Source organism: Gopherus evgoodei, chromosome 2 (genome assembly GCF_007399415.2).
Source record: "Gopherus evgoodei ecotype Sinaloan lineage chromosome 2, rGopEvg1_v1.p, whole genome shotgun sequence".
NCBI lineage: Eukaryota > Metazoa > Chordata > Testudines > Testudinidae > Gopherus > Gopherus evgoodei.
In genome coordinates, this window is record NC_044323.1 from 6,949,903 (window position 1) to 6,974,534 (window position 24,632).

Here is a 24,632-nt window from a genome sequence, read left to right on the forward strand (position 1 = left end):
GTTGGTTGATTTAAAATGTGAGGCAACCCTTGTGAAGCACAATGAGCACGGAGGGGGTAGAACCAGTGAGTGCACAGTGTACATGCCACATACAGTGGGCACCGGCCTTTCTGATTTACACCAATATCACTATTAACTTTAATGGGGTTACTTCTGATTTACACCCAGCATAAGTGAGAGGAGAGTCATACCCATAAAATGCATGCAGTGCAGTGACTGCATGGGCAAAAGCAACGAACACAGCACTAGATTTACAATATATACCTAGTAAAGACAACGCTTTTTAGAGATACGTTCATAGGTCTCCATTTGTTTGGCTTCTTAAATGACTCAGGATGTTCATAGGGTGTCATGCATCAACCTGTCCTCTGTAACAGACCTCCTCTTCCTCATCACTTGGGAGCATAGCAAAGATTAAAACTAGCACCCAGCTTTTCTGCTGAAATAAAGGTTCCATCTTGTAAGGAAACTCCACTCATGCCACTGTGCCTTTGCAGCTCCAGAACTGCTGTCAGAGCAAGGAGCCCTCCCGCAGACTGACATCTGGGCTGTCGGCATCACCGCTTTCATCATGTAAGTTGTTCCCTTGCAGAGAACTAGAAATAATAGTGAATAGTCACATTGATGACACAATTGGCATCACAGAAATGTGTTGGGATCATTCACCTGAATGGAATATCGGTATAGAAGGGTACAGCTTATTCAGGAAGGACGGGCAGGGAAAAAGGGAGTAGGAGTTGCCTTGTATATCAAAGATGTGTATATTTGCACTGAGGTTGCTATAGAAGAGGGAGGCAACCTGTTGAAAGTCTCTGGATAAGGGTAAAGGGGGTAAAAACCAAGGGTGATATCATGGTAGGTGTCTACTATAGACCAACTAACCAGGGAAGAAGAGGTGGATGAGGCTTTTTTGAACAACTAACAAAATCATCCAAAGCGCAGGACTCGGTGGTGATGGGGGACTTCAACTACTCAGACATCTGTTGGGAAAATAGCACAGATTATCCAACAAGTTCTTGGAATGCATTGGAGACAACTGTTTATTTCACAAGGTGAAGAAAGCTACTAGGACAGAGGCTGTTCTGGATTTGATTCTGACAAACAGGGAGGAACTGGTTGAGAATTGGAAATTGGAAGGCAGCTTGGGTGAAAGTGATCATGAAACGATAGAGCTCATGATTCTAGGGAATGGTAGGAAGGAAAACAGCAGACTAAAGATATTGTATTTCAAAAAGGTAAACTTTAGCAAACTCAGAGAATTGATAGTTAAGATCCTGTGGGAAGCAAATATAAGGGAAAAGAGTTCAGGAGAATTGGCAGTTTTTTAAAGAGACATTATTAAGGGCACAAGAGCAAATTACCCCGATGTGTAGGAGAGATAGGAAGTATGGTAAGATACCACAGTGGCTTAACCAGGAGATCTTGGAAGTTTTTTAAAAACAAGTTGGACAAACATCTGTCAGGGATGGTCTAGGTTTTCTTAGCTCTGCCTCAGTGCAGAAGGCTGGACCTGATGACTTCTCAAGGTCCTTTCCAGCCCTACATTTCTATGATTCTACGTCTTAGCAGGAATGTTGTAAGCACGACGTGAGAAGTAATTCTTCTGCTTTACTCAGCACTGATAAGGCCTCAACTGGAGTATTGTGTCCAGTTCTGGGCACCACACTTCAGGAAGGATATGGACAAATTGGAGAAAGTCCAGAGGAGAGCAACAAAAATGATGAATGGTCTATAAAAGATTGAAAAAAAAGTGTTTGTTTAGTCTGGAGAAGAGAAAACTGAGGGGGGACATGATAACTGTCTTCAAGTATGTAAAAAGACACAATGCTATAAAAAGAAAAGTGATAAATTATTCTCCTTAACCACTGAGGCTGGAACAAGAAGTAATGGGTAAATTGCAGCAAAGGAGATTTAGGTTGGACATTAGGAAAAACTTGCTAACTGTAAGGGTGGTTAAGCACTGGAACAAATTGCCTAGGAACATTGTGGAATTTCCATTATTGGAAGTTTTTAAGAACAGGTTAGACAAACACCTGTCAGGGATGGTCTAGATAATACTTGGTCGTGCCTCAGTTCAGGGGCTATATTAGATGACCTGTTGAGGTCCCTTCCAGTCCTGCATTTATACAACTGTGGATTGCATCAGTGGAAGGCAGCTTTAAATCCACTAGGGTTTCAGAGGCGATTCACCAGCAGAGATGCACTAAGGGCCTACTGCATCAGCTCAGAATAGCCAGAGCATTCCAGCCGCATCCCTCCTCCCCGGCACACCCCCAGAACTGAGGGTTGTAAAATAGAGTGGTTTAAAGCTGTCTGTGCTGGCTTTACACTGTCTGAGGTGAAAGGGGTACTCCCTGATGGGCCAATGGGCTGCCTTTACAGGCCTTTTGCACAGTAGGATTGGAGTCAAGGGGACACGTTGCAACACAGAATCAACCCATGCCCACTTTTTATATATGGCTCAGCTCTCCAGTAAATCTCAACCAGCTCAAGCACATTAAAACTACACTAAGGGCAGGTCTACACTGTCCACCAGATCGGTGGGTAATGATCCATCTATCAGGGGTCGATTTATCGCCTCTAGACTAGACATGATAAATCGATCCCCGAGTGCTCTCCCGTCGACTCCTGTACTCCAGCGCTGTAAGAGGCACAAGCAGAGTCGATGGGGGAGTGGCAGCAGTCGACCCAGTGCCGTGAAGACGCCGCGGTAATTCAACCTAAATATGTCAACTTCAGCTATGCTAGTCTCATAGCTGAAGTTGCATATCTTAGGTCGATCCCTCCCCACGGCTAAGTAAAAAGGCAAACAAAGCGTTCTAACTAAACTCTTCCTCAAATAAATCATCTCTTCTTCCATTTCCTCTTCCCATACAATGCTTCTCAGCACAGGTGTGGTCTGCTTCCTTGCACTAGCACAGCACTTCCCAGGAGTGCTCAGAAAGGAACTGGGAACAGAAAATTTCATTTACAAAGAGGCCTTTCCCATCACGGGTCGATTTGCCCTCCTTTTTTTTTGTGTGTTAGGCTGAGTGCCGACTACCCCCTCAGTTCTGAGGTGGCCTGTGACTTTCCGAGAATCGCCAAGACAGGGAAGGTGAAACTTGCCAGATGCTACGCGGGTCTGTCTGGGGGTGCCGTGGCATTTCTTCAGAGCACACTGAGCACAAATCCCTGGTAAGAGGATGTTTGCTTTGCAGAATGTAAACTATTCAGGGCCCAGTTACTGCTCTCTTCTCTCTTGCTAGCTAGCTGCCTACCTTCCTCTCACTGCACGTCTCCATCTGATCCAGAGTCTTGTTGATGCTCTAGCTCTCTTCCTATCCTAGGGGGAGGCCATCGGTATCGGAATGCTTTCAGTTTCCATGGCTCCAGGAGACGGGTTTGGATGACAGACAGCAAGTGGTGGTCACGTTCTCCACCACCAAGCTGAGGAGTTTCCTAGCAGAACGGGAGAAGAAAAGGAGCCTGCTGTGTTCAAAGTATGGACTGATGGTTGCACAGTGAAATAGATGGGAACACAGTGAAATAGATTCCCCCATCCCACCCCACATGCCCCGACAAATGTTTGCACTGGGAGGTTGTTACCTAAGTGTCATTTCTGGTTACAGACCTGCTGCAGTAAACCAGTGACCCTGAAGCGTTAGAGAGAGATTTGGGTGAGCAGGTGCCATTAGACATGAGTGAATGGGAAATGGATTGCTAGGTGGCTTTGAAAATCCTTCCCTTTGAGTTCCAAGACAGCTCATAATACCTCTCAGTGACCTTCCCACAAGCTTCAGCAGCAGCACAGAGATACCAGACCCCCAGCCACTTCATGAGCCTTTCAGACGTTACTCCCTGCAATAACAGCAGCCTCAGCTTCTCATCCCTGGTGCTCACATGATACACAGGGCTTCCAGCCTGTCTCTCAAAACCATACGGAGCCAGTACAAGATTTCCCTTGGAATATAGCACTGAGCTGGGGCTGGGGCATAGGAGGCTGTTGAATGATAGTGCCCCAGGATGGAATCAGAGTGTATACATCTTCACTGTTAAAAAAAAATCCATTGTGTGGCTATCAGATGAAATGTAATATGTGTGTGTGTGTGTGTGTGTGTGTGTGTGTGTGTGTGTGTGTGTGTGTGTGTGTGTGTGTGTGTCTTCTAGACAGAGTTGTAGGTAACTGGAGCTATAAATAACATTTGTCCAATAGGGCATCTGATGTGTCTGTCCCATAGTAGCTGGGGCTAGAGTTGACCGACACAATCAGCATGCACCACTGACTGGACCCAGTGTGTAACGTACCATGGCCGTGTTCACCTACGGCCACCGCAGTCATACGTGGGGACCGAACCCAAGACAAAACGCAGACCTCTGCCACTCACACTGAAAGAGAAATCTTTCCTCTGGAAGTAGCAGGCTGCCAAGCCAGCCGCTAGAGGGAGGCACAATCACACTCAGTACAGGAGCGTTATATGCTCAATCTGCACATTACTGCAGACAAGACTGTAACTGGGACGCTCATGGTGCATAGACAGTAACTGTCCCAGGTAAGCAGGCCAGAAGGAGCCATGCTACGTTTGTGTCCAATGGAAGTCAGTCTTGCATGTACCTTGTACGACAGGAGACACAAGAACAGCCATTTGTGGCCATCTTCCTGCTCATGCCAGAGAAAAGGCACTGATAGAGTCTTGCTTTTTCAATGGAAGACCAAATTAGCCCTTTGTGTGCTACTCCTATGGATGGCCCAGATTGTGCCGTCTCAGACACAAGCCAATTTTTTCTGCTATGCACTAAGAGTGTGGCAGAATGTATAGCATGTATCATTGAGGAGTCTACACATGCCCCTGTGCATTGTGATGTATGCAGCATTGACTAAAATCCTCAAAGGATTGATACTTACTGTGGTGATATCAAAGTATCAAAGTCTCCGGTCTTTATGATCAGAGGGCAAATATATCAGACACCTAGTAACTTAAAGCAACCTTAACTTGCTTTATCTGAATCTGCAGTCTTAAAATGTAAAACACGCTGTTAGGAATTATATGCTGATTTTGCAGTACGCGGCCTTGATATATTGATATGGGCTTCTGTAGGATAGGTGGCCCCTGTGGGGAGAGATTCGGCAGTGAGGATTTTAGAGTGAGACATTCTCTCACAGGAAGGACTGAAATGAGCACGCTCCAAAAGAAAACTTTTGTCCACACCTGGGAGAGACTGTTCTGAAGCTGCAAAAGGCCATACTTTGGTCCTTGAGTGAGTGATTCAATGCAATGAACTCGCTGCTCTGCGCGGCTTGCTGTTGAAAGTGACCTGTGCATGCTACCTTTGTTGGCTGCACTGTTCTATGTCTGTGGGTACAGAGGAAATGCCCACTCATTGGGTGACTTGCGCAGGAACAACTCTGCCCCTGGACAGACACCAGTTCCACAGACGCTCGGGGGAGGTGTAATAAACCCAGGAACCTGCAGTGATGACATTAGGGTAATTTTTCCTTAATGCCTACCATAGCCTTTTTAATCAGCCACACACAACACACGCCTTTTCACTGAAGCAATCAAAGTAGCACAATGTTTTCCATTATGATTCTTCTACACAGCAAAGATCACTTATGCTAGACAGTTTGTTAGCAGTGCTTGCCTGCTGCTGGCTATTCCAGGTATGTCTGGGTGTAATGCACCTGCCTTGCCTCTGAATGTACAAGACACTTCCAGGCAGAATGTGCCTGTTATGCTGCGGAGAATTCTGGGAATATCTAGAGGAGCACAGCTGCTGAATGTGCTTGGTATATCTAGGTAGAACACACCTGCTGAGCTGCCTGATGTGCTAGATGTAGCTAGGTAGAACACACCTGCTGTGCTTCTGAATGTATCAGATGTGTCTAGTTAGTATGTGCCTGTTATGCTGCTGAATGTGCTGGGTGTCTCTAGGTAGACCATGTCTATTATGCTGCTGAATGTATTGAGTATATCTAGGTGGAACACCCTCATGCTGCTGAATGTTCTAGGTGTATCTAAGTGGAACACCCCCGTGCTGCTGAATGTCCTAGGTGCATCTAAGTGGAACACACCACTGTTCTGCTGAGTCCATGCCAACTCTTCCATTATGAAAGATGTTAATAGAAAATCATCAGCAGGTGCACTGTAATTAACCCCTGCTTTAACTTAGGCTCCTGTAGGTACTAGCTGTACAGCAGTCAAAGGCACAAAGAATGAAGCAACAAAGACCTTGACCTCATTAAGCACAGAATTTGTCTAAAGGCATTCTGCCGCTTGGGCGTCTGGGCTGTTCATTTGTAGATCTTCTTATATATTTGGGAGATTTGGGAACAGTGTTACTGGAAAATGTATTTCAGTCTGATTTCTAAATATAGGGCGCAACATCCTGGAGCTTAGTGTCTTCCATTATGTCTAAAAACTGTTGTGGATTATTTTCATTTACATTTGATGAGTTTAGCATTGTATTTCTTTTGTGAATATTATCTCTGCATTTATGTGAAACGACTCATGTATCTATTGGGTCTGGTGTGGTCAGTTTATTGCACTAAATACCATTTTGTGACTTTCATTACAAACGAAGTTTTGCTCATAGTTTTGTATCCAGAAGCATTAATGGGGATGGGAGAGGGAAATCAGTTCCTAATGTGCTACCGTTTCATAAGATTGTGAAAGAGTGATAGAGGTGACAGCCTTTCCAGTCATATTTAATGCACGTTGGTAAGATCCTAAAATGCATAGCACTAAGGTTCCTTATTATGCCAGTACAGCAAGAAGCACAGGAAATGTAACTGAAACTAGAGGCCATTTATTTAGACTGGGGAGAGCAGACACAGATTCAACAAACTATGAAGCTTTGAATTTCAAAGTTACATTGTCGTCATAGTCCAGTGTAGGAGAGAGTGTAGGGCCCAATTCTGAGCTGAGTTCCATTGACACTAGAGAGTTACTTTGGATTGATACTGGTGTTATTTAGATCAGAATCTGGCCCATAGGTTTTCAGGATGCTGTCTTCCCTCCAACTTTATATCATAGCAATCAGATGTGCTTTAGATTGGCACAGTCTAGTGCTTTGGTTTGATTTTTAAGGTGGAGGGGGGTCAATTTGTGAAGGGAAAACCCATTTAAGAGTACGATTTTTAATATGAGTTAACAAATATCAAGACCTGGGCTTATATCCCCTTTCTCATGCAATTCAAATTAACTGAGTTTGCTTCTCTAATTTGCATGCGTTTTGAACGTCAGAAGTCTTTTGTGCATTCAATGCTGTTTTGTTAAATAAACTATTTTGACAAAGAAGTTAGACCATATGTTTTGCAGTTATTCTTTTCCTATAATTATATTACTGAAGCTTCCAGCTGTCTCAGTCAGACTCAGCTCCCTTGTGTTCTAGGCACAGCACAAACACATCCTAGCTGGATGCATCCTTAGTTCTTTCCTTGGGATGATTCCTGCCTCCAAATCATTTTGGTTGCGCCTCTTCATATTCTTTCTATTGAATCAACATCATTCAGGTACCGCGGTGCCCAGGATTGAATGCAGCGTACTAGTCTCTCCATTGCCAGAGAGAGAAGTGCTACCAAGTCCCCACTGCGGGATGCAATTGCCTTTGGACTCCAGCCCCAGACCCCATTGTTTTTTCTCGTTTTCACGTCACAGCATTTGCTTGAAATAAGGACTCGTGCTCCTTCCTGGCTCCTTTTCCTGAGCCTGCAGTGAAGCCATAGACCTGAGGACAATCTAGTGGCTAAAACTATGTACACTGAGAAACAATCCCCCAGTGATAGGGAGGTGGGATGGGTGACATGATCTCCATATCCTGAGTCCATAACCAAGTGTGTCACAACAGCCTCCTCACCAAAACGAGTAGTGGCTTTGCTAATGAGCAATCTGAAATGTATTTGTGCTACCCACCAAACCCGTAGCTCGGCCTGGATGTTACTGAGAGCAGGAGCTGTCTTCTTGACCCCCTCGTATTAGATGTAACAGAGTACCACATAACTTGTTTGCCAGAAGCTGGGAATGAGTGACAGGGGATGGGTCACTTGATGATGACCTGTTCTGTTCATTCCCTCTGGGGCACTGGCCTGGGCCACTGTCGGAAGACAGGATACTGGGCTAGATGGACCTTTGGTCTGACCAGTGTGGCCATTCTTACGTTCTTATGAAAGTGGCTGATTGTGAGATTAGACCCTCTGAACATTCATAACTATAAAGGAATTCTAATTACAGCACTAGAGGGTATTTGGAAAGAAGTTTTATGACTATTCTAGACACTCAAAGCTCCAGGTTAAATCAACCAAATGGATCAAATAATGAGAGAGGCAATTTACACTAGCTCAGAAGGAAATATTTACATACAGGAAACTATGGAGGGAAAAATCATCATTCAAACCTCACTGGTCTGCCTTCAAAACTGAACTACAAATTGTTGCATGATTAGACGCTCGCAATTCAATCCTCAATCGCTTCTCCAGTGTTGCCACGCAGCTCCCTTTAGTCCAGCAATCACACTTAATGCACGTTTGATACACTGGCCTGCAATATGGGAATAAGTCCCATGCTTAGTGCTACCCTGGATCTGTGTTATCAGGGTCTCTACTCCTCTTTGCCAAGATTCTTCCATATGCAACTCCTCCTTTCCTCCTTTCACCTGGAAGTCCAGCTCACCTGAGCCTGCTCAGTCATGGATTCTCAGTTTTGTTAGCAGAGAGTTTGCCTCCTGGACACTGCCCCCTCACGGATGCAATCCCATTACACCCTTGTGACAATGCCAGCAATTTCTTGCACGAAAAAGCAACATTAGGAGAGGATTTTATGCCCTTTCAGCTGCACATCATGGGACACCCTTCACCCCACAAATGGAGAAACCCACTCATGAACCCAACCAAAATTCTTGTCTGCTGCTGATGTGAGATTCCTGGTGGAGACTGAAGGGGATGGCAGGTTTGGCATGTCTGTGAAGGTCAAGCTGATTTCTCTCAGCCTCTGTCATAAGCAGCTTTCACTCCTCAAGCCTTATTTAAGTCTGTGTACTGTAGCCTTATTTAGGGTGTACTGATAATATCAATTTGGATAATAAGGGAATTTAATTTATTAATTTAATTTTTATTTATGTATTTAATAATAATAAATTATTAATATTAATTAGTATGAGTTTTAGGCTCGCCAGTCTGTTTGATCAGAAGATAAAAGTTCTTGTCCCAAATCAAGCTCCACAGAATTTATAAAAGGACCCTCAGGAGTATGACGGGAAGCTCACACTGAGACAGATAAAGTCGTAAAGACTTTTTATTAAAATCAATAATAGTAAGTAAATGGTAAAATACCAGAGTTACAAAGTTACAGTTGCATTACTGCTATTCAAAAGATACATATGATAATATGGTATCATATGCAACAAAGCTTTGGTTAATATACTCACACTCTTCCTTGATAACCTGGTAGTAAGAAACACAGGAACAGCCTTGCAGTTCAGGTTTCACAATTCTCGAGTGAGGGATGCAGTGCTTAGAAGAAACTAATTCCACGAGCTATTAAAGCAAATTTAGGGTTTACTTGACTAATTTAAACTTAAAATCAAAGCCAAATAAATTAAGAGTAAAACTTAGGGAAACCAAGCTTAGCCTAGTTCCCTTGAAACTTAAAGTTTAAGAAGAACAAGTAGAGCCTACTGATAGTAGTAGCCATTGTAGATAGATAGAATAGAGTGGAGGAAGTAAGTGAGAATAGAGTAAAGTGAGAATGGAGATGGAGTACTCTATCGAGGTGGGTCACCTCTTTTATAGGGCAAATGCTGGAAATCCTTCCTCTTATGCCCAAATTTCATTCCTCACCCATAGGTACACTTACCCCATAGGCTAATATGTATGTGCATATTGTTGACAGGTATGTACGCACATCAGTCTTTTATGGTGGACTTGTTAAGTCTGTCGGTATAACACTGAAAACTCCTCTATGCCATTCTCCATTGTTTATTGGTTTACATAAAAGGTCATGGACATAGGCATGGAGACTCATCTATTTAGGTAACAAGATATAGGTCAACTTTGCTTTCTGAGTAAAAGGTCTTAATATAGGTATACTAACTTTGCCTTAGCTTAACATACAGGATATGGCCTGTTGGTCTCTTGCATTACAACCAAACTTACTTTAATAGAAATCTATAAACCTATTACAATAAACCCAAATACTTAAACTATAAGAAAAGATATCTATATCTATATCTATAGATATAGATATAGATATAGATATACACAAGCAAGCAGGTTAGTCCTATAGGCTACAGTACACAATTATGAGAAAGTTGCTTATGCTTTATATTGAAGTTCCATTTACCAACAGTTTATAAAACATGTTAAGAAATTATTAAAAGGTTTGAAAGAATGGGTCATCAATTGTTAAAAGAATCCAACAGGTCAACAAGTTGCTCATAACCAGCTATAACATCTTCTACAGATGTGCTTGTGAGGTCTCTGCAAGGGGCAGGATGGCCCTGTGGGCCAGGTGTGATTTGAGAGACCCATGTTCAGGTCCCTAATCTGGCACAAATTTCACGGGTGGCATTGGGCAAGTCAACAACCCTCTCTGTGCCCTCAGATCTGCAGAATGGGGACAATAGCACTTTTCAACCTCGTGGGGGCGCTGTGAGGATAAACATTGTTAGTTGTGAGATGTTCCAGTAAGACAGGGATAGGGGCCAGCTAAGCACCTTAGGAAGGATACCTGTTGCTCATCAGCTCTGCGCGTCTTTTTGTGCTGCGTCTGCACAGCGCCTGGCACAATGGGGTCTGTGGGGAACCCAGGAGCTACCACAATACAAATAACAAATATATAACAATATGATTGTGACATGTTAGTCACACACATGAGTCATGTACACCCTCTGTAAGCCATTCACACACACAATGTTACCAGAATGCCTATCTCCATGGTGGGGCAAGGGGTTTCACTTGGCCACGATCTCCTCTCCTCTAACCCTCTGCAATGGCCTTCCTGGTGTTCAGCACAGGGAGGGCCTCCCTGGTGTGCATCTTCTGGTGAGTGGTGAGGCCGCAGCAGAGGCCAAAACACCACTGATCCTGGGGGCAGGCGAAAGGGCCGCTCACTGGTGTGGATGCGCCAATGCCAGAAGTTGGAGATCTGGCTGGAGCTCTTGGCACACTGGCTGCAGCTGTACAACTTCTCACCTGTGTGGGTCCTCTGGTGCATCGTCAGCTCCCATGTCTGCAGGAAGCACCTCCTGCTCTTGAACAGCTTCCTCCAGAAGTGGAGGGTCTTATGACGCTTCAGGTGGATCTTCTCCTTGTAGCTCTTCTCATACACACTTCTCTCCTGACCTGGGCAGCCCTGTGCTGCATTAATTGAACAACATTAATTGCTTGCAAATTTACATACCCAAGACACTCAAGAAGCTGGTTTTCTTGGTGCTGGTTGAGTTGATTTTGAATGAAAGACATTTATAAGGTGGTTATTTTTGTCTGGACTGATCTGGGCTACAGATGTTGGGAGAATGTGGTTTTGCCTGGACAGGCCGTCCTAAGGTCAAGAGGGTTGCATAAGGCCATCATGCTATATAGAAAGATAACAAGAAACACATCTGCCAACTGTGAGGTTTCATGTTTCTTCATTTGAAGCATGTGCTGCAGGTCACTGTTAGAGATGAGAGACTGGACTAGACAGACCATAGTTCTGATCCTGTCTGGCGATTCCTATGTAAATATTCATCTAGTCTGGGAGATAAAGTGAGGATCCATGAACTGGATCCACCTGGAGAAGGCTAAACCAAAGAAGAGTAGCTAGATTGGACCAGACCTGCTGGGACCAAACCCGCCAGGTAAGCCTATTTAACTTTGCAGTTTGTCCTTTGTGGGTTAGAGGTCTGTGGATACCACTGTGTATCAAAGTTGATTTACTTAGACACTGCGCGTGCTCCATAATACAGCTGTGTTCTCCTGAAATGTGTGCCTTAAAGACGTGTTTCACTGTCGGTCACTCAGTGTATCCGTATAGTGCAGAAGGACATCAAGGTGAAGTTTACTGCTCTGAGTGGGCAGGGAGGTGATTGCCTCCAACTCACCTTTGACAACTATAGAAATTATGCAGAAAGAGTCAGAAAACACCCTCGCCTCTCCCTGGTGGTGTGCTAGCAGATCCCTGTTTTGGAAAGAGGTGGGTCTTGGGGGACATCCATCCAGGACAAACTGAAAGTAGGGTGGAAACGAAGGCAGTTCAAGGGACAGAGTCTAGCCATCTAGGCTCAAAGTGCAGGTTGCTGTGGGACTGGGGAAAGGAAATTTACTGTCTAAAGGAGCTGAGGCATTTCCTACCCTAAAAGACTCCATCAGAGAAGAATACAAAATACCAACTTGCTCCCTACCCAGAAGGGCTTGCATGAAAAATGCCAGACCGCTTGGCCGGTTGGTTGATTGGGGTTTTTGTTGTTGTTGTTTGTTTTTTTGTTTTTCAAAATTCCAAAGTCTTTCAGTTTAAAAAAAAAAAGGTGTTTTGGATGTCACCGTCACCCCCACCCCCACCCCCGTTTTCTCTCTCCTCTCACGATCCCCTTTCCCTGGGGCTGCTGCCAAGGATGAAACATTGAAAAGAATTTGACTTTTTTTGTGGAAAAAACTGAAATTTTCAAAGCAAACATGTCCATTTTGGGTGAAAAAAAATTCCTGGTGACAGATTCCATAACCCCACCCCCTCACTGAGCTCTCCTCCCACCAGAGAGAGCCAGCACAGGGATAGGTAAAGGGGCTGGGAGCTAACTGGGAGGAATAGTGTGCTTAGCAATTAACAACAAACACCACAGGGATAGGTAATCAGGATAGATGCTCAGGGAGAGCGGCTGGTCGTCAGCTCTTAGACAAGCAGTTTGGAGGAGGTGTGGATTGTTATTACTCACCAAAGGAGGGGATTTCTGAGCTTTCTTCTTCCAGCGAGTCCTGCTGATCCTTGGCCCCTGGTGCTCCCACCTGCTCCATTTGGGAAAATGTTCAGTTTGGTCCATGCAAAGCCTGTTAATGGGGAAAAAGTAGACTACATTATGTTGCCGCACAGCTACTGCTGCCAGCATCCCATTCTCCTTGAACCTTCCCCAGCTCTCTCTAGCCTGCCACTCTCCATGACTGTTAAACATGCTCCCTTAATCCTAATGCCCACTCTAACCTCCTTCTCCTCAGACAATCTGAGGCCACTGGGTGATATTCTCTGCCTTGGATGATGCAGGAGATCACCCAGGTCAGAGAACCTCACCATCAAGCCCATAACTTCGATCTGAGCTCTAGTATACCTCTTAGAAAGACACCCACTCTTGACTGGATGACTTCAAGTGATGGAAAATCCATCACAGCCCTAGGTTTGTTGCCCGCAATGGTTAATTACCGTCACTGTTAAAAACATGCACCTTATTTCTCAGCCAATACGTGAGCAGCCTGGAGGTCTCTCCAATCACTTGCTTTAGGGCAATAGGGTGCCTGGATGGCAGTAACTCCTTTCCCCTCGTGAAGTCAGTGACTTGTTCCTTTCTGCTGCTGCTGATCCTCAGTGGCATCCCGGCATCTAGAAAAGGCCCTGGGCATCTCAGAGCCCACACAACACCCAGGAAAAGGAGGAGGGTTGAGCTTTACCCAGTGAGGTCAGGAGACCATAATTCTCCTCCATCATGTCCTGATACATCACCTTCTGCCCCTGCCCTAAGAGAGCCCATTCCTCCTAAGAGAAATAGATCTCAACGTCATTGAACATCACCGGGACCTGGAATCACAGGAGTTACCTACTCTCAGCCTTCCTCTTCCATCCAGCCAGCTTTCATCCCAGTCCATCAGAGGTCGCGTTTTCTCCATGAACAATGAACAACAGGCACATGCTACTCTGTAATGCCAGAGTCCTTCCTGGAAGATCAGAGGACTCGCTCTCTGCTTGGTATGGTGGACAAAGAGCCTTGAGGTGCAGGAGGCCCTGCCTCAAGGAGACCAACACCAGGAGTCAGGAGGGCTAAAGCCAAGGCCCCTAAATCAAAGGGGAAAATGTTGGTTTGCCAGCTCCAGGAATGACCCCACTGAAGATGCCGGCAAACCTGAGTGGGTCAGGGACACTGGAAGCACACTCAGAGGTGGAGCCACTCGAAGAGTTGATCCTGCCCCACTGGGCAGGCAACCAGGGCAGTCACCACTTTGCTGATAGCTGGCGTGACAGTCACTCCCCAACCCGGCTGCTCAAGAGCAACACACAAGACTCTCCCTGCAAATATCCTACCTGAGCAGGAGCCGCCCCAGGCAGTCCCATGGGTGGCCCAGCCACGACTAGGCACGGAGTCAGGAATTCCGAATTCCCTCTTCGCACCCATGCTTCATTCACCCTTCTCCGCTGAGGCAGGCTTTGCAGGCCAAGAAGGAGGCAGAGAAATGAGACAGTGTTAGCTCTGGGAGACTCTGCCAACAGACACCCAGAATGAGGCTCAGGTGACAGGGGGGAGCTCTCACCCCCAACCATCATAGCAGCAGAGCTGAGCCATCTCCCTCCGCCCGCTTCTCATGGCCCTGAGCTCCATTCTGACCCCACCCACCTGCTGTGGGGGCCCATGAATCCGGGGCTGCCCCCAGGAGGAAGCATCAGGAGGGATGGACATGCCACTGAAAGCAAGTAACCGCTGAGCAGAGCATGGAACGAGAAAGAAGGGGCAAGCCGGCGCCCAGCAGAACTGGAGTGAGGGAAGCACTGAAGGAGGGGTCTGACGCAGGAACGGGCGAGGATGCCAACAAAAGGTTTGAAAAGCAGAGAAGCGAGGGAGAGTTGGGGAGACAGGGGCAGGCATCGCCATCATGGCTACCACCCCCACTGTCTCCTGGCACCTTGGGATCCATCAGAGCCTTCCTCATCCTACCCAGAGCGGGCCAGACAGAGAGAACTGATGACATTACCACCTTCACTGGCTTCCCCTGAATTCTGACCCGCACCTAGGCTATGTCTACACTACAGCTTATGTCTGCATAACTTAGGTCACTGAGGGGTGAATAAACCACCCCCCTGAGTGACATAAGTTGCACCTGTCGTCAGATGTGTTGTCAGATGCTACCGGTGTGGTGCTCTGCTCTCTCCTTGTTGGTATCACTCGGCTGCGTGCGTGTGTTCCCTCTTGTGCTGCCTCAGCTCTGCAGATAGCTGACACAGCAGACCCGAAGAGAACCCCCAATGACCACAGAGTCTAGTAAGGTACGAAGGCACGTCGGCCAGGTTTATTGCGATCTTGGACTCAATTGCAGTTCCCCATAGATTACTTAGTCTACAGGGCATACTACGAGAAAGTGCCTCTTGGCAATGGACCCGGCTCAGTCAGTGGCGGGACTTTCCACTGCCCCCTAGGCCAGACAAACACATTGCCCCAAGGATGCATTCTTATACACAGGTACAAACAAGTTACACATCACTCCTGACGTATTGAGGTACAACCCTTCTACGTAGCAAGGTACAACCCCTCTACGTAGTAAGGTGCCGCCTCTCACCTTGTACATGTTGGTTTGAACAAAACAACTCTATCCATCATATTACCCTTTTGCCCCTGTCATTAGGATAGGTCGGCCTGTTCTTTCTTATCTGTGGAATGTTCCAGTATAAGGTGTTCTGGTACCCTGTTTATACCTCAGTTTGCTAGGTGAATATGTGTTTATGCAACATCAGCCCTTTCCTTGCCAAGATCTGTGAACCGAGCCAGCTTTCAGCTCACAGCTTGACTTTGCTTTTTAGCTAAGTCTTAGCCATTACTTTAGTTCAGGCCTCTGGCCTCATACTGGGCCTTTATCAAGGCCTTCACTTACTACATTCCCCCACTTCTTGTCTTTTTATGGGGAGGATGTTTACCCATCATCCCAGAAAAGAATAATGCATGGACTAAAGATAACCCAGTGGGCTAAACACTGGTATGTGGTTACCTTATTTTACCATCCATACACTCATGCCCCATCTGTCTTTTCAGTCTGCACAGTCCCTCATATGACTGTTAGACAGATTTCGTGATCCAATTATCTTTTAGTCCCTTATGGTGGGCCTGGGAATGTTAGGCCCGGAACCATAAGTACTTGGGGGTTAGTAGCCTACCTGGTATTTCATCGAGGGCTTTGTGAGGACATACAAACTATGCCCAGGATATAAATGAAAAGTATGGATTATATGATTTATATATTGATATTATATGAATAGGAGTATGTATGTGTATGATATAGTGATTAATATTTAAGTTTTGGTTATAACACTTTAACCATCACTAAAAATATATGTCAACAAATTTGAATACTTGTGTGCTCTAACAGATTTGTTATTTAGTGTGACAGTTTCTGTGCCTTAATTTCTTACTCTATGAAGTGATTGTTTGGGTGTACAACGACAGTGTTGATTGCCATTTCCATTCCCTTATTGACTCGACCTTGTAATTTAGCACTTCTTGTGTGACGGATCATATAGCAACACATTCCTATTAAAACCACAACAGTTAGGGCCTGGATTCCCATTAGAAATACGCTTAGAGTGCGGACTACTGGATGCAAAGTCACATCCTCGGGGATTGCCCACCAGGGTGTTTCCACCGCTTGTTGAATCTCGTCCACTTCACGCATTTGCTGCTGGATTAAGTGGGCTATTGGTATTAGGGATTCCTTAGTTCTTGCTACTAATTCATGTATATCTAAATATAAGAATTTTACAGGTGGAAACAGATTAACCAATAAGCTTTGCAGCTGTTCATGAATAATGATCACTTCAGTGACAGCCTTCCCCGTTTTTGTTGGCCAAAAAGCATGGGCTCCTATCTCAATAATGCCGGTGATAGGTACACAGAATCCTGCCTCACTTGTGGGGCAGATATTGCCATTTATGGAAAAATTATGATACCCTATGACACACGCCATATCCTGAATGCGCACTACCTCATTAACCAATTCCTTTTGTACTAGTCGTGCTCTGCCTTTTTTAGTGGCATTGATGTCAATATTGGCATAGCACTCACACAACCACCATCCATTATGTTTTGTTCAACATGCCTGATTGATTTCTGAGCCAGTTTCCGTTACTAGACGCACAGTGGGGTAGTGTTGCACATATGTTTTATCTACCAGAGTCCCCGCACTATTAGCATAGTATATTTTAGCTGGCTCTTGTACCCATCTAGGCACAGCCATCATGAGGTAGTGCTTATTCAGGACATGGCCTGTGCCATAGGGTATCATAATTTTTCCATAAATGGCAATATCTGCCCCACAAGTGAGGCAGGATTCTGTGTACCTATCACCAGCATTATTGAGATAGGACCCCATGCTTTTTTCACGTCGGGGTCACCAGTGTCGTCAGATGTGCTGTCAGATGCTACCGGTGTGGTGCTCTGCTCTCTCCTTGTTGGTATCACTCGGCTGCGTGCGTGTGTTCCCTCTTGTGCTGCCCCAGCTCTGCAGATAGCTGACACAGCAGACCCGAAGAGAACCCCCAAATGACCACAGAGTCTAGTAAGGTACGAAGGCACGTCGGCCAGGTTTATTGCGATCTCGGACACAATTGCAGTTCCCCATAGATTACTTAGTCTACCGGGCATACTACGAGAAAGTGCCTCTTGGCAATGGACCCGGCTCAGTCAGTGGTGGGACTTTCCACTGCTCCCTAGGCCGGACAAAGACATCGCCCAAAGGATGCATTCTTATACACAGGTACAAACAAGTTACACATCACTCCTGACGTATTGAGGTACAACCCTTCTCCGTAGCAGGGTACAACCCCTCTACGTAGTAAGGTGCCGCCTCTCACCTTGTACATGTTGGTTTGAACAAAACAACTCTATCCATCATATTACCCTTTTGCCCCTGTCATTGGGATGGGTCGGCCTGTTCTTTCTTATCTGTGGAATGTTCCAGTATAAGGTGTTCTGGTTCCCTGTTTATACCTCAGTATGCTAGGTGAATATGTGTTTATGCAACATCAGCCCTTTCCTTGCCAAGATCTGTGAACCGAGCCAGCTTTCAGCTCACAGCTTGACTTTGCTTTTTAGCTAAGTCTTAGCCATTACTTCAGTTCAGGCCTCAGGCCTCATACTGGGCCTTTATCAGGGCCTTCACTTACTACAGCACCGACCTAAGCGCCTGTGTGGACACAGGTACTGCCACTTGTAGAGGTGATTTTTATTATTCAGTGTAGAGCTTCTTCACCAGATGCGCTGCAGCAGTGCAGGATGTGTAGACAAGCCCTAGAATGTGAGGGTTGGTTCCTCCTACCACCCGCTCCCTCATGTGTCACTTTTCTTCCCCACCTTACTTCTCTTTCCTATCTCTGCCTTGTTCTGTTTAATAAAGCACTGGCTTAGCTGGCCAAGCCTGCACCCTTTGCTAGATTTCTGGGAGCCTGGCGCTGGTAAGGCAGCTAAAAGCAACACCCCAAAGAACCTGATAAGTACACGTTTGCTGGGGCAGGAGTGGTTGATCAGACGTGCTAAGCCTGTGCTCCTCCAGCAGCGAGACTGCATCTAAGCGGTTGCAGAGGCAGACGCTGCCTTTTCTCTTTGCTGTGCTTTTCTGTCCTCTGTGTTTTTCTTGGTTTGTTTTCTTCTTTTGTCAAGAAAATGGCAGTAGACTTGAATAACTGCAGCAGCTGCTCCAGAAGGAGGAGCACAGACAGCATCTGTGGGGTAAGTGACTGTCTGCAGTGTTTGGGTTTGTGTGTGTGTTTGGGGGTTACTTGCTGTGTGCTGAGCTTGTGTTTGTCAGTCTGTTTGGTTTGTTTGTTTGAAGGACCGTGTGCTGTAGCTGGCAGTTGGAGGTGGAGCTACTAGGAAGGTTTGAAAGCTAGAAGCCTCTGGTAATTGGCTGAACCTTAACCAGTGGGCGGGGCATTCACTCAGGCCAGGGCTTTATAAAGCTGCGCACAAGCGACCAGGAGCTGCTAACAGGGAGTTTTGCAAGGGAGTTTGGAAGGGGAGTAGGAAGGGGGGGGTCCCTTGTCAGTCTCATCTGTGACCCATTGGTCCCCTGAACCCATAACCTGAGCCACATCGAAAACCTTTCTGTTTACAGCAGAGAGGAGCGGATAGGGAGCTGTAGACAGGAATTTGAGAGTGTTTGACAGAGGGAGGCTTACAATGGTGAGGAGGACCCACAACACCTGTGCCAGCACTGCTTCTGTCTCCTCCACCTGCGCCTGTAGCCAGACAGAGCACCAAAGCATGGATGCTTTTACCCAGATTCTGGTGTGGGCTTGCAAAGACTGTAATTTGCAATTTCCACTTACTGATATCCAGGCTGGGGGTGGCATCCAATGTGAAAGGTGCCTACTGGTGGAATCTCTCAGGCAGCAGGTGGGAGAGCTACAGGAGGAGGTGGCCAGGCTGAGGAACATCCATATCCATGAGCAATTCCTGGACAGTATCCATGTGGAGACAGCTGATGGTGCTGTCCCAGTTGACAGGACTACTGACATTCCAGTGGAGGAGGAGATGCCTCAGGGTGTATCTGACACACCAGTGGAGGAGGAGGCTCAGGGTGGACACAGCCAGCTGGTTACTTCTAGCAGCAGGCAGTGCTCCACCGCTGCTGCGAACCCTCCTGCTGTGGTAAAAGATAACTGTTATGCTCTTCTTGATACAGGAGAGAAGAAATCACCCCCAACAGTTAAGGGGGTGAAGCCTCGTACCCCTAAGGCTGGGAGGTCTGCTGCCACCACTGATAAGAAACGTAGGGTAGTGGTGGTTGGAAACTCTCTGCTGAGGGGGACGGAGACACCCATCTGTCGCCCTGACCGTTCATCCCGGGAGGTATGCTGCCTGCCAGGGGCCCGTATCCAAGATGTTACAGAGGCTTTGTCGAGGATTATCCGGCCTTCTGACTACTATCCCATGCTACTCATCCATGTGGGCACAAATGATACTGCGAGGTGTGATGCTGCAGATCAAGAGTGGCTATAGGGCTCTGGGAGTACGGGTTAAGGAGTTTGGAGCACAGGTGGTATTCTCTTCGATTCTTCCTGTTGAAGGTAGGGGTCCGGGCAGAAACAGATGCATCGTGGAGGTGAATGCCTGGCTGCGAAGATGGTGTCACCAGGAGGGCTTTGGCTTCCTCGACCACGGGATGCTATTCGAGGAAGGACTGCTAGGAACAGATGGCGTTCACCTTTCGAAGCGGGGAAAGGCCTTATTTGCGCACAGACTGGCTAACCTAGTAAGGAGGGCTTTAAACTAGGTTCGACGGGGACAGGTGAGCAAAGCCCACAGGTAAGTGGGGAACAAGACCTGGGAGATGGGTTGGAAACAGGAAGGAGCACGGGCTATAATAGCAGAGAGGAAGGAGGGTCAGGGCAAAGCTGGGAGGCGAGATCAAACCAGTATCTTAGATGCCTTTATACAAATGCAAGAAGTATGGGTAATAAGCAGGAAGAACTGGAAGTGCTAATAACTAAATACAACTATGACATTATTGGCATTACTGAAACTTGGTGGGATAATACACACGACTGGAATGTTGGTGTGGATGGGTATAGTTTGCTCAGGAAGGATAGACAGGGGAAAAAGGGAGGAGGTGTTGCCTTATATATTAAAAATGTACACACTTGGACTGAGGTGGAGATGGACATAGGAGACGGAAGGGTGGAGAGTCTCTGGGTTAGGCTAAAAGGGGTAAAAAACACAGGTGATGTCGTGCTGGGAGTCTACTACAGGCCACCTAATCAGGCGGAAGAGGTGGATGAGGCTTTTTTCAAACAACTAACAAAATCATCCAAAGCCCAAGATTTGGTGGTGATGGGGGACTTCAACTATCCAGATATATGTTGGGAAAATAACACCGCGGGGCACAGACTATCCAATAAGTTCCTGGACTGCATTGCAGACAACTTTCTATTTCAGAAAGTTGAAAAAGCTACTAGGGGGGAAGCTGTTCTAGACTTGATTTTAACCAATAGGGAGGAACTTGTTGAGAATTTAAAAGTAGAAGGAAGCTTGGGTGAAAGTGATCATGAAATCATAGAATTTGCAATTCTAAGGAAGGGTAGAAGGGAGTACAGCAGAATAGAGACAATGGATTTCAGGAAGGCGGATTTTGGTAAGCTCAGAGAGCTGATAGGTAAGGTCCCATGGGAATTAAGACTGAGGGGAAAAACAACTGAGGAAAGTTGGCAGTTTTTCAAAGGGACACTATTAAGGGCCCAAAAGCAAGTTATTCCGATGGTTAGGAAAGATAGAAAATGTGGCAAAAGACCACCTTGGCTTACCCTTGAGATCTTGCGTGACCTACAAAATAAAAAGGCGTCATATAAAAAATGGAAACTAGGTCAGATCACGAAGGATGAATATAGGCAAATAACACAGGAATGCAGAGGCAAGATTAGAAAAGCAAAGGCACAGAATGAACTCAAACTAGCCATGGGAATAAAGGGAAACAAGAAGACTTTTTATCAATACATTAGAAGCAAGAGGAAGACTAAGGACAGGGTAGGCCCACTGCTCAATGAGGAGGGGGTAACAGTAACGGGAGACTTGGAAATGGCAGAGATGCTTAATGACTTCTTTGTTTCGGTCTTCACTGAGAAGTCTGAAGGAATGTCTAGTATAGTGAATGCTTACGGGAAGAGGGTAGGTTTAGAAGAGAAAATAAGGAAAGAGCAAGTAAAAAATCACTTAGAAAAGTTAGATGCCTGCAAGTCACCAGGGCCTGATGAAATGCATCCTAGAATACTCAAGGAGTTAATAGAGGAGGTATCTGAGCCTCTAGCTATTATCTTTGGGAAATCATGGGAGACGGGGGAGATTCCAGAAGACTGGAAGGGGGCAAATATAGTGCCCATCTATAAAAAGGGAAATAAAAACAACCCAGGAAACTACAGACCAGTTAGTTTAACTTCTGTGCCAGGGAAGATAATGGAGCAGGTAATCAAAGAAATCATCTGCAAACACTTGGAAGGTGGTAAGGTGATAGGGAATAGCCAGCATGGATTTGTAAAGAACAAATCATGTCAAACTAATCTGATAGCGTTCTTTGATAGGATAACGAGCCTTGTGGATAAGGGAGAAGCGGTGGATGTGATATACCTAGACTTTAGTAAGGCATTTGATACAGTTTCGCATGATATTCTTATAGATAAACTAGGAAAGTACAATTTAGATGGGGCTACTATAAGGTGGGTGCATAACTGGCTGGATAACCGTACTCAGAGAGTAGTTGTTAATGGCTCCCAATCCTGCTGGAAAGGTATAACAAGTGGGGTTCCGCAGGGGTCTGTTTTGGGACCGGTTCTGTTCAATATCTTCATCAACGATTTAGATGTTGGCATAGAAAGTACGCTTATTAAGTTTGCGGATGATACCAAACTGGGAGGGATTGCAACTGCTCTGGAGGACAGGGTCAAAATTCAAAATGATCTGGACAAATTGGAGAAATGGTCTGAGGTAAACAGGATGAAGTTCAATAAAGATAAATGCAAAGTGCTCCACTTAGGAAGGAACAATCAGTTTCACACATACAGAATGGGAAGAGACTGTCTAGGAAGGAGTATGGCAGAAAGAGATCTAGGGGTCATAGTGGACCACAAGCTTAATATGAGTGAACAGTGTGATACTGTTGCAAAAAAAGCAAACATGATTCTGGGATGCATTAACAGGTGTGTTGTAAACAAGACACGAGAAGTCATTCTTCCACTTTACTCTGCGCTGGTTAGGCCTCAACTGGAGTATTGTGTCCAGTTCTGGGCACCGCATTTCAAGAAAGATGTGGAGAAATTGGAGAGGGTCCAGAGAAGAGCAACAAGAATGATTAAAGGTCTTGAGAACATGACCTATGAAGGAAGGCTGAAGGAATTGGGTTTGTTTAGCTTGGAAAAGAGAAGACTGAGAGGGGACCTGATAGCAGTTTTCAGGTATCTAAAAGGGTGTCATCAGGAGGAGGGAGAAAACTTGTTCACCTTGGCCTCCAATGGTAGAACAAGAAGCAATGGGCTTAAACTGCAGCAAGGGAGATTTAGGTTGGACATTAGGAAAAAGTTCCTAACTGTCAGGGTAGTTAAACACTGGAATAGATTGCCTAGGGAAGTTGTGGAATCTCCATCGCTGGAGATATTTAAGAGTAGGTTAGATAAATGTCTATCAGGGATGGTCTAGACAGTATTTGGTCCTGCCATGAGGGCAGGGGACTGGACTCGATGACCTCTCGAGGTCCCTTCCAGTCCTAGAGTCTATGAGTCTATGAGAACATCTCAGCTGACTTCTCTTTCCCCCAGAAAGGACAATTACAGCTTTAGGACCATCGAAAATACTGTCAGACAGGGAAAGACTAGAAGCGACATTGTTCAAATGAAAGCCTGAGTTCATACTTGACCAAATACTTTAACTGCTGTGATGGGGCAAGGCCAGATGGCTACAGTAAAGTAGTGAGGAACAGGTATGTTAGCCCCAGGCTAAACAAATCCCTGGTACCATGGTAACCAAATGGCAGTTGCTCCAGGTTAATCAAGACACCTGGGGCCAATTAAGATCCTTCTAGAAGGCAGTGGAGATTGCTACATTGATTGGGACACCTGAAGCCAATCAAGGGCTGGCTGGAACTAGCTAAAAGCCTCCCAGTTAGTCAGTGAGGTGTGTGTGTGAGGAGCTGGGAGCAAGAGGCGCAAGGAACTGAGAGTGAGAGGGTGTGCTGCTGGAGGACTGAGGATAAAGAAGGTGTTTGGAGGAGGCCATGGGGAACTAGCCCCAGGGTCGGCATTTTATGCGCTCCCCACAGGGCGCGCGGGAGCTTCTGGTTCCGCTCCTGTCGCACCGCCGAAGAAAGACCTTCTGCCAACGTGCTCAATGACTGCTGCTGTCTCCTGCGGCATTTTGGTGGAGGGTCCTTCTTCGGTGGCGCAATGGGAGTGGACCCGGAAGCTCCCATACTCGCCGTGGGGAGCACACAAAATGCCGCCCTCCCGAATTCTGCCTAGGACACCAGAAACCCTGGCGCCACTCCTGAGTAGCCCAGGGAGTTGTAGCTGTCATGCAGCTGTTACAGGAGGCACTATAGACAGCTGCAATCCACAGGGCCCTGGGCTGGAATCCGGAGTAGAGGGCGGGTTCCCCCCAAACCTCCCAACTGTGGGTTCCACCAAAGGGGAAGATCACTGAGGTGAGCAAAGCTGCCAATAAGCGCAGGACCCACCAAGGTAGAGGAGGAACTTTGTCACACTGCCTTTCCTTCTTTTTTTTCGTTTTTTGTATATTTATGAACAAGTTAAAAAGATTTTCAGTGGTGGTTGTTACAATGAGAGTGGGCCAAAGATGACGTAATACAAATCGCTGGGCCACACACAAGTTTAATGTTGTAACAGTGACCATCTTATCCCTTGGTAGCCTGGCACCTCCCCTTTTTCACACAGAGCATCAAGTGTTAAAGGTGTATGAGTGAAAGGCTGGTGTTCAGGTGGTGGAAAGTGAGTTGGGGGTAGTAGGAGGGAAGAAGGAAGGAAAGCTTTTACATGTGGATTTTATCCAGACAGCCCATCTAGACCTGTTTACACAGAGGCCACTTTCTGTGCACCTGGCTAATAATCTTCAAGGAAGATCCTGCAATCCCACAAATCTGTGCTGTGATCCTGCTACTTCTCAGCTGGCCTCCAGGATGGGTGCACAGCTACCACCCCAGCTCCAGTGCGGTACTACTC

The 24,632-nt window shown here is 46.1% G+C and overlaps 2 protein-coding genes across 22 annotated transcripts in view; one reads left to right on the forward strand and one right to left on the reverse strand.

Moving 5' to 3' along the window:
* Positions 1 to 7,283, forward strand: part of OBSCN (obscurin, cytoskeletal calmodulin and titin-interacting RhoGEF) — a 305,008-nt gene extending 297,725 nt beyond the window's left edge. For all 21 annotated transcript variants that reach the window (XM_030549887.1, XM_030549891.1, XM_030549889.1 and 18 more), the window contains 3 exons: positions 498 to 573; positions 3,028 to 3,177; positions 3,330 to 7,283. In XM_030549887.1, coding sequence (XP_030405747.1) covers positions 498 to 573; positions 3,028 to 3,177; positions 3,330 to 3,507 — 404 coding nt within the window. In that variant the 3' untranslated portion in view covers positions 3,508 to 7,283. The remainder of the gene's footprint in view (positions 1 to 497; positions 574 to 3,027; positions 3,178 to 3,329) is intronic.
* A 1,156-nt stretch (positions 7,284 to 8,439) lies between these two features.
* The window catches only part of LOC115647282, a 28,686-nt gene continuing 12,493 nt past the window's right edge, over positions 8,440 to 24,632 (reverse strand). The window contains exons 3-8 of the mRNA XM_030554181.1: positions 12,886 to 12,997; positions 12,058 to 12,181; positions 11,168 to 11,332; positions 10,704 to 10,786; positions 9,403 to 9,511; positions 8,440 to 8,654 (exon numbers count right to left, since the gene is read on the reverse strand). Coding sequence (XP_030410041.1) covers positions 8,440 to 8,654; positions 9,403 to 9,511; positions 10,704 to 10,786; positions 11,168 to 11,332; positions 12,058 to 12,181; positions 12,886 to 12,997 — 808 coding nt within the window. The remainder of the gene's footprint in view (positions 8,655 to 9,402; positions 9,512 to 10,703; positions 10,787 to 11,167; positions 11,333 to 12,057; positions 12,182 to 12,885; positions 12,998 to 24,632) is intronic.